General features: G+C 34.1%; 1 protein-coding gene across 3 annotated transcripts; it reads right to left on the bottom strand.

Moving 5' to 3' along the window:
* Nucleotides 1-558: 558 nt before the first annotated feature.
* LOC105334575 (myelin expression factor 2) lies at nucleotides 559-6,913 on the bottom strand. 3 transcript variants are annotated; one of them, XM_066087838.1, is made up of 16 exons: nucleotides 6,760-6,913; nucleotides 6,322-6,381; nucleotides 5,967-6,154; nucleotides 5,725-5,785; nucleotides 5,506-5,599; nucleotides 5,086-5,322; nucleotides 4,811-4,964; nucleotides 4,585-4,674; nucleotides 4,405-4,467; nucleotides 3,606-4,189; nucleotides 3,415-3,466; nucleotides 3,217-3,315; nucleotides 1,874-3,097; nucleotides 1,189-1,272; nucleotides 793-908; nucleotides 559-650 (listed from the first exon to the last, which is right to left on the bottom strand). In XM_066087838.1, the coding sequence occupies exons 1-13, from the start codon at nucleotides 6,786-6,788 to the stop codon at nucleotides 3,039-3,041; spliced, it is 1,770 nt and encodes a 589-aa protein (XP_065943910.1). In that variant the 5' UTR covers nucleotides 6,789-6,913; the 3' UTR covers nucleotides 559-650; nucleotides 793-908; nucleotides 1,189-1,272; nucleotides 1,874-3,038. The 3 variants fall into 3 exon arrangements, with proteins under 3 accessions (XP_065943910.1, XP_065943911.1, XP_065943909.1); XM_066087839.1 differs by having other exon boundaries at nucleotides 3,030-3,097; XM_066087837.1 differs by having other exon boundaries at nucleotides 1,189-3,097.
* Nucleotides 6,914-10,384: the final 3,471 nt, after the last annotated feature.

Raw genomic sequence — 10,384 nt, 5'->3', positions numbered from 1 at the left:
CACTTTTCACATAAAAGAGCTTCAAATTCTACAGAAGTACCAAGTCTGTCAAAAAGCTGTTTGTCAAGTTCTGTCATTCGATTTAGCTATTTAGCAGTACAACTTGGTAAATTGAATCCCAAGGACTTAAGTGGCCAGATTCAAGATTAGATCATAAAAGTCAGATATAAATTTTAATTCTGCATTCAACTCCCAATTCCCAGTCCCAATTCCTTACAGCTCTCACCTACCCAGGGCTGCTTGATCACATGGGCTGTGTTACAGTCCAAGCCTATGTTGAATTCTACACGTTTTTAGTTTTACTGTTACTGCATCAGCAAGAAACATGTTTATTGTACACTGTAAAGGTCAATCTCCTACCATGCCCTTCTTGCATTGGTCAATAATGAGTTATGAGATTTCTTCACAAGAAACAAACAGCAGCTGGAACATCGTTATCAGCCATGGTTTGTGTTGTCAATTTGTAAATGTACACTATTTTAGTCTTTATCTACATTAACATTTAACTTTGATTTCTCTTCCAGTATTCTTACATATCAAAAAAACCAACATCATCTAGTCATTAATAACATTTATTTTTTTAAGAACTGGTCCATTAACAATTGCTTTCTCTCCGTGTCGTCACAATCTTTGAGTTGTTCCTGTTCTGCCTGTGAAGAAAAGATTGTCTTTTAGAATCCATTCTTAACCATTCATTGTTCTAAAGTGCTTTAATGATTAAGTAGACTACGATGAATATGACAAAATCTTCAGAGTAGGGCTCAAGAGAGAGCTTAAGTCTTCATCATTTACCTTTCTTTATTTAGTGTTGCTTTTGGCTCTATTTCTGCTTCCTATTTATTCCAGAGTCATCAAAGCTTGTATACAGAAAAAAAAAGTTTACTGCCAATCTTTCAACTGCTACCGTACTGCAAAAGGAAAATATTAAATAAACAAAAAAAACCCAAGATTTTGATCATAATATCCATTGACTGATCACAAATAATCTCCTACATTTATCATTTCCTTTATCTAAAATAGGGAAGGCCTGAAATCACTATTGTTTCCTTGTTGAAAGTAAAAAGATAAACAAGTTTAAATTTCCTTTAAAAAGTATGGATTTTTTTTCTTAGAAAAAAAAAAATCCAACAACGGTAATATACATTTCATACACATGAAAGTAAGCCCAGGATAAATGAAGAGATTTACCTATGTCATAGTACTGGCACTTTTCATTGTCCCTTGTTATGAACAGTCCTCCTCAGCATCTCCTGGTAGCTTCACATGTTGAATCTAAAATATAGCACAGTATGCTGAAAGGCTTGTATGTAGTGGTAAAAACAGTTCACGATAATTTTGAAGATTTTGTTATTTTAGCTTTACATAAATGGTGTTTAGAAGACTTTTTAACAATGAACGATTTAAATTGCACTTATTGAAAATGCCAATTCCAGCGACAAAATCACACAGAAAGAAAATGTACCACCATTACTGAGACACAATACAACAAATTCATGTGTCTGAACTCCCAAAGCTGAACAATGGAACAACCTTTTACATTGCCCTGGAAAAAGGCAATAATTCTGACTTCTTGGACATCTGTTAAAATATTTTTTTTACTGAAAAAATCAAGAATAAACAAAAAACAAAATACTTTAACACACAAAGAATTAGCCCTGCATACCCACAGCTTTATATTCCTTCTTTTTAATTTTCATCGCCCTCAATTTCTGACAACAATACAAATAAGGAACTTTCTCAAAATAATGCAGAGTACAGAGTACTTTCAACACAAGGATGCATCTTAATAAAACAATGATTGGTAAACTGGAAAATCCCTCAGCCCAGTATTAAATTAAAGTAAAGTATCCAACCAATAAAACAATACATTTACCTGTACAAAAATCTGACACAAACCAACTCCATTCACCGATCCTCAAACTGGTCAGCAGTTGTGCCCAGAGGAAACACTGGTTTACCTGGACCCTCACAATCAAAGAGAACCAGGCCCATTACAATGGCTTCTGACTCAAATCATCCGGACTGGGTTTCATACATGTAGCACTACAAATCTAAATCAAGCTCTCAAATTGACAGCTCTTGAGTGGTAGAACTCAGCTCTTTGGAGAATACATTCTACAAACTAAGCAGCTGAAAAACTAGTCTGTTCATTATATGTAAAACCCTCACATTACATTTGACATAAAAATTAAATTAGTTTTCAATTCAAATTTATCAATCTCTTTTTTAAAGGTGGGTTCGTCCTTCTTTTGTCAAAGCTATCAATAATTAACCAAAAAACCAGAATGTCTTTTTTTTTAACTGAAATTTTACCTAATATATATAAAACCAATAAAATTGCATCAAAATGACAAACCCACTAGAAATTTTTGTACATCCCCTTAAACATGGCCGGAGATTTTAGGAGAGACAAGCTTACAAAGCCAATATTTAAGTCATGCAAAGACAATTGTGAAGTTTGACCCGAGATGCTGAAGTTTAACAGTTCACAGTATTACTCTGCAAATGAAATCTGTAAACAAAACAAATCCAGAATTTAGCCTCAGATCAAACATACACTAAAAATACTGCATACTACACAATCATGTAATTTGTATATAAAGTCAACAAAGAATAAACACACACATACAAAGCGAACTTGTAGAATAAAGTGAACTCTTGTCTCATGGTATGACGGCTTTATTATGGTCCACTGAATTGGCAATATTAAAAAATAAACGACACAATAAATGTTTCAAATGATACTTCAACAAGTCTGCCCAAATGAGATGCAGCATAAAACTAGACACCTCTGGTCAATTTCTCAATAGTATAAAATCATGATGAATGTGGTCCAATGGCATGATGAAGATAAAACAATGGAACAACACAGATCCAAACTACTCTATATATACAGCTGTTCATGTGTTCCTGTGAGTGGTCTTCACAAAAACTACAACACACCCATCAATGACAAAAAAACTAGGACAGAATTCGATCCAAACCACAACTGTGTACAGTACAACTGGGTCAAGAGTCAACAAAAATACCATTTATGATCAACGGTACATTTTGACGTCCACTTCTCGTCCATCAATGCGGCTCCTGTTCATCAGAGCTAATAATCCGTCAAAGAAATCTATTCATCAACAACTAATCCTTCTATACAAGAATTTTTACACAGATTAAAATTATTTGATTTATAGTCAGATTTACAATTCTTTAAGGGAAGGATACAAATAGCTCTCTGGGCATCATCAGGATTTCCAAATCGGACTAAGCCCCAACCAGCAGATCTTCCATTCTCCATTTTGATTTCTGCAAATCTGACATCAGCTGTAAGAAAATGATACAAAATATGTAAAGAATGTTTCTCGATTTTCTTCTGTGCAATGGCATAAAGGAATGGTACTTTCATGTTGAGCTAGATCTTACCAACAGCCTTGAATTTCTCTTTCAGATCTTGCCACTTCAAGGAATATGGAAGCTAATTAACAAAGAACACAAGTTAACATTTTACATACAAGTCTTCCATAAATATTTACAGGTTCATCACCACAGAAGACTGGTTTTCAGGGTAGCAAATTCAAATGTTTTGATTGTGAATTAACGAATGCAATCCTTACATTCCTGACACACACTGTACAGTTGTCAGGGCGAGTGGACCGGTCACTGTCCCTGTCCCTACCCCTGCTGCTGCCTCCGCGGTCAGAGTAGGAGGATGACAGCCCACTTCCTCCTCCATAATTGGAGCTGCTGCTGTTGCCCAGACCTAGCCCACCACCCATGTTGTCCATCATGTTGCTGCTGAAAGTGTTTCCACCGAGACTACTGTTGCTGAGGCTGCCAAGACCCATACGGTTGTCACTCAATCCACTGAGAGAGTTGCCAAAGTTGCTGCCTAGTCCTCCTCCAGAGCCCATTCCCGAGTTGAAGTCATTCAGTCCTCCGGACAGTCCCATTCCTGACAGGCCAGAATTCCCTAGACCACCAAGACCAACATTGGATCCTCCACCTCCTCCCATGTTTCCGCCCCCCAGCCCAAGGCCTGAGAGACTGCCTCCCATTGAGCCCATAGATCCCCCTCCCAAGGAAGATCCCATGCCCATCCCACTATCCATGTTGCCCAGGCCCCCAACAGAGGACATTCCTGACCCCATTCCACCACCGCCTCCCCCTCCTCCGAGGTTCCCCATCCCCATTCCAGATCCTGAAATTAAATACAATAAATCAAAATCAACTTGTCGTGACAAAAAATAAAACAATAGGCCTACTCATTTCTATAGCCATCATATACATTAAATCAATGAGATACAAAGAACTATACTTTAACTGGCTTTTTTCAATTTCTCTTTGGCTGTATGTATTTAGAAAGTATCAATTTTTTTTTTTTTTTGGTTTGCTTCTCTTACAATGCACAACTACCTTGGGGATTTTGGATCGGTACACCTCCTAAACCAAGTCCCATACCAATGGACTTCAGTCCAGCTGCAAATTGACAAAAATATCAAACAGTTAAAGTATGTGAAACAAATGGAATTAAAGTCTTAAAAATTCATTTATTGTAAAATAGAATTCTTTTTGCTATGGAGTCTATGCATTTACATGGTAGCGGTATCTCTGGTTTCTTTGCTGCTGTACTGTCCATCTTCACTCTCATTGGACGATCATACAGGGTTTGATTATTGAACATTGCTATAATCAATTAAGGTTTTTTAAGCTACACCTTTCTGAAGTCATTCCATCCTAAAATTTTTACTGAACTAAATAGTTTCATTACTGTCAAATTATTACGACATGAACTTTAGATTATTCTGTGCATTAAGGATACAGATAGCTTGGAGAGCCTCTAACTGAGTGTCAAAGCTGACTGTGGCCATTCCTCTACTCTTTCCATCCTTGGACTGCATAACTTCCACTCTCTGTACATTTCCAGCCAACTTAAACACATCCTTTAGTTTCTTCCAGGTAACTTTGTAATCAATCTGAAATATTCATAGGAAAATCCAATTAAGTCCCACATTTTCATCAACTGTAGACTTTGATGTTTAAATGCCAAAATCCAAACTTAACAATTGCACTAACAAAATCAATACTGAAACTTACATTGGATACAAACACTGTGTTGGTTACCGGTCCATCCACACCTAGCTGCTGTAAGAGTTGAGGGGTAATACCAGGTCCTCCCCCACCTCCCCCCATATTACCCATCATGCCTCCACTTCCTCCCATATTTCCCATCATTCCCATTCCACCTCCTAGACCTCCTCCTCCTCCACCCATCATCCCAGATCCACCCCCTCGGCCACCTCCCATATTCTGGTTTTGATCACTCTCACGTTCCTAAATAACACAATAAAAAGAAGATCTAATTCAAATGTCCTGTTTACACAATACAAAAAATCATATAAAACAGCTGTTTGAGAACTGAAATCTAAACTTGAATAGTACACAAAATATATTAGGAATTTTTTCTTATAATTTTAGGAAAAGAGTCAAATATTTACACTGTGAGACAGGTCATACCTCTCGGACAACTATATTTCTGTCTTTCATCTTATATCTGTGCATGGTTTCAATGGCTTTTCTGGCAGTATCTTTGTCTTTGAATTCAATTATTCTGCAGGGTATAAGCAATAATTTCAATCTATGTTCATCGTCATAAAAATCATGTTACTTCAAAACAATAGAGACTTTATAGGGAGAAGCATATTTACACAGATAAGATGAATAAAACAAATATACCCTGATCCCCGGGATTTTCCATCAGGAGTTTCAAACATTTCAACATACTGCACCTCTCCAACTGTGGAAAAAATACAGCATGTAGGGTCATCAAAGTCTAAGATCTATTTCAAGATATTTAACAATAAAGATAATTGTGTAGTATTAAATTAAAAAGTATATCAAAATATCTATTTGTTTATATCAAACACTAACATCTTTTAAATAAGTTTTGCAGAGTTTTTACATTTATTTTGGTATACCTTCTTTTCTAAAAATATCTTTGATGTCCTGCCACTTCATCTCATATGGCACATTGCTGATAATAACTCTTTTGGAGATGAGATTTATCCGACGAGCTCTGTCTCGATGCCGTTCATGAGATCTTGACCGTGACCTGGAGCGTCTAACTGGTGATCGAGACCGAGATCGGGATGTTGATTCTCTATGTCTGTTATGATAATAAATAAGACACATTATCAAAAGATTTTTGTAAATAGGTATTTTGAAGCATTCCATAACATTGCAATAATATTTGAAAAACATTTAAACAAAGGTATTACTATTACAACTGTAAAGGGAAGTATTTCAACTGTTTGTGACTATACTTCATTGTACCTTGTTTTTTCCATTCCATCCAAATCATCATCATATTGCTGCATGTCATTGTTGTCCCAACTAAATAGAATTCAAAAGCATTCTTTTACTACTAAATAAACACCTGACTGTACATAGAATGGGGTGTTTCATTTTAATAAAAAAATAATTACGATTTGCATGCATGAATTGATTCACATAAAACAGTTAACATTATTTCATATTAATCATGATATATTTTCTAACATTCTTTAAATATTCTTTATGTTTATACATTGATCACGCGTGCAACAGATATGTACATGCAAATCATCTACAGCCCCCGACTCCCGTATTTCAAGTTAAACGTGTGATGCCAATGGTGTAGATGTGAACTTCTCATTTATGATTGTTTATGGAAGCGAATTAGATGCTGACAAGATTTGCATCATCATATCCATATATTTTTTACACTCTTACCCCATACTGTTCTGTTCCTGGTCTGACATTGTGTTAAATGTGAAAGTAGTATTTTTCTTATTTTAATTTCGACGTTACTGAAAATGGCGTCTACCACGTGACTAATTCAATGTTAACAAAAGAAGTCGAAAATGACGGACTTGTCAGACCCGATTTTGTAAACAATAATATATTTCCTTGTTGAATTTTCTCTGTCACAGTGTGGGTTATTCCCAATTTGTGATAATTATTCTGTATTTTTTACTGATTAGATTTTATTCTGTTATAATGATTAAGTTCATATATTGCGACTATTTTGTTTTATATTTCACCCAAAATTTAATGTAACTTGTTCCCCTTATATTACGAATAAAAAAAATTTCAGAATGATTGCATTTGATTTTATTTCTTTTTTCCAAAAATGGTGGTGGTGTGTAAAAGATTTTTTTAATTTGATAATTTTTTATCATCTAACGTTAGTCACATCTAACGTAAGAAATTGTGAAACAACAACATTTCATGAAACTGTCTATGTTTAAATCATTCGGACCTAATTTTTGTTTTTTACGAAACTTTTGACAAATGTCTCATTTATAAATATATTTCGACGCTATTAATTATAGTACGTAGTGTCGGAAAGTGGTTATACGTTCACCGTTATAAAACAGAACGTTAAAAGACATGAATATCAGAAGCAACAAGCATTATTTTAGGAAGTGTTTTATCTAAGTTAACCTTCAATAAAACTCTCTTCAAATGGATAAAATTGTGTGGGATTTAATAATAAAGCGACAATAAAGATACACGTAGGTTAAGTTAATGAAACATTTTTTTCATCCATAACTTATAAAAATTGATAGTTCAAAACACATTTCTATCGCGTTTACCTAAAACTTAACCTTCGATACACATTATTTGACCGGTGCATGCGAAAATCGGTTCTTTTTTACTCGCAAAGGGGGACCCAAGTGGCCCGAGCATTAATTTTGTTTTCATATGGAGGGGGTCCGCAGACTTTTTTGGGGGGTAATTTTACCGTGTGAGTATAACAAATTTGAATTCCCCCCTATATTCGCACATGCGACATATTGTCTTTAATAAACACAGTAAAAGAATTGATATATCAGATCTAAAAACCAAAAACTACAACTTGATTCTATCCCATTTTAAATTGAATACGTATTTATATATTATATTATTTGCAGTATTTAAAAAAAAGTAATACAGCGAACATTTCGAAAAATGACTTGTAATCCATATGTTAGGAAAATGCATTGGACTGAAAAAACTTTTGAGAAAACGGTACACATTTTCCAATAGATTTGTTTGTTACCATGGAACAGGTGTGTTGTTTCATTTTAGAACAAAAAAATCTTAAAAACTTATATAATTATATTACAGTCTTCTATTAGCTGCAGGTCTGTAGCCTGCAGATAAGTCTTCTACGTGCCAAAATGAGTCCATAGTTACAATTATATATAACATTCAACAGTGCTTTCAGTACTTTGATTAATAGGGACCCGGCCCTTCCTGAACTAGAATAATGGAGCTAGAAAAATCCCAAGGGTTCCTTCTATGAGGAGTGCATTGGACATAGTTGACGAGAAATTTATTGATTAATAGCGAAAATAATTAATGGCGGACGCGGATCTTGAAAATTCAAACTTAACGGACCCCCCCCCCCCCGCAAACCGAGTAAATATTCTGCATCCACACAAGTAACGAGATATAAAAACTTAAGGTACTGATGGTGCTATCTATTTAATTTTTCCTATCTGCACGAATATTTAAAAGTCGGGTTTATATTTTTTGATATTCATTTTGAATTTCACGCAGAATAATTTACCTTAAATTCTGTGAGTACTCGTACATGATTGATGATTTCTTACGGACCAGTGCAGTATAGGAATTGACGTTGTAATGGAAATTTGCAATGAAATTATGAATACTCTATTTGTCATTGCGACATGCATGCATATGTTTATGTTAACAATAAGTTGCATGCATGCTTCAATGATTACTTTAGGTGGTATTTTAGCAGAAAGTATTTTGTTGGTACTGAATTCTTTTTAGCATGATTAATGCCTGTCTCCATCCTTTTTAAGAGTATTTTTTAACATAATTTCTTACGTATACACGTATACACATGTGTATAGTTGCGGGGATAAAGGCAGTAAAAATGTGAAATTAGAAAAGAAATAAGTTTTTTAACAATGTCTTTATTGAAGCAGCCTAACAAATTAGTCTCTTGAAAATGAGACGCTTTGTTTTTGCGTATTTTGACTTTATAGGCATAACGTGTACCAGTATTGTATGCAACAATTTCCATATAATTGTTTTTTGGGATATGTTTTTAAAATATGTGAATAGGTGAAAAGGAGTTATTATTCTGTATGAATGACCTAAGAGATGCAACCATTAAAATGACATAATAACTTTAATTTAAAGGTTTAATATTTTTAAAAAATGAAATTCTAGATTTTTTTTATTTATTTTTTTATTTTGATTTTTTTTTTAATTTTATTTTCCTTTTTGAGAGTCAACAATAGTGTGGGTGGTTGAACCTTCATAAAGATCTTAACATATAAATTTACACAATAACATGGATATTTATCTACTAACTCATTACGGTTATAACAAAACGAATTTGAATACAACGAGTAAAAGTGAAGAATAACGAAATATACATGTCTCATAACGATTTACTTTAAATTTAATAATGTGTTTTCCGTAAGTATTTATTTCCACGTACATTGTATATGTGTTACATTAAAAGTTTTAAAATTCATCAATTTAAACTTAACTATAACAGTTTAAATTGATAAATTTTAAAACTTTTTAACTGTTACAGTTAAATTTAAATTGATACAATGTAACATATGCTTTAATCATTTCAAACTAATGTATACATTAGTAAAGACATATTCTAGTTCAGAAAAAAAAACAATGGTTTGCGGTCGTTCCCTGCGTCAGTTTGTTTTTTGTCGGCATTTGAAACACCTCAGTGTTTTGTTGAACGTCAACTTGAGAACATTTTAAATGTATTGAGACTCTCCTCCCAAAGGCAAACAACATCTCATTAAGGATATTTCACAACCCGCGAGTAATGTAATTTTTTAAGATTAGGAATTTGTGTCCAATCCCACTGATTTAGAAACAAAACAATAAATACCTTTTCAGGGACGTACATCGGAGGGTAAGGGGGGCACTTTTTTTGCAGCAAACGTTTTTCTCAAATCTACATATGAAGAATTGATTCATTCTTTTTTGGTTGTCAAGATTGATTGGTTGAGTCTTCCCCCACCCCCACCCCACCCCCACCCCCCACCCACTTTCAAAAACAATGCAACGTGTCTGTTTTTTGTTGTTGTTTTTGTACATCACAACATGGAGATTTAGATGTCAATTTACAAAATTATCTATCTTAATTATATCGTTTGTGTAACTTCTTAGCTCAGTATGTAAAAAAGTATCAGTCCACAGATCCTGTGTTAGTAAACGGCAGAGAATCTTGAATATATGAATTGCAATTTCCCAAATGTGCAGAGGCCACTTAAAGGGGCATAGATACGATCTTCAGCTTAAAATGTTCAAATTCTATCTATTCGTATCTTAAATATTCAATTAATGTCTATAATTATGAACA

The sequence above is a fragment of the Magallana gigas genome, chromosome 6, assembly GCF_963853765.1.
Source record: "Magallana gigas chromosome 6, xbMagGiga1.1, whole genome shotgun sequence".
Lineage (NCBI taxonomy): Eukaryota > Metazoa > Mollusca > Bivalvia > Ostreida > Ostreidae > Magallana > Magallana gigas.
The sequence above is the reverse complement of the archived record's forward strand: the minus strand, read 5'-3'. Positions and strand labels throughout refer to the sequence as shown.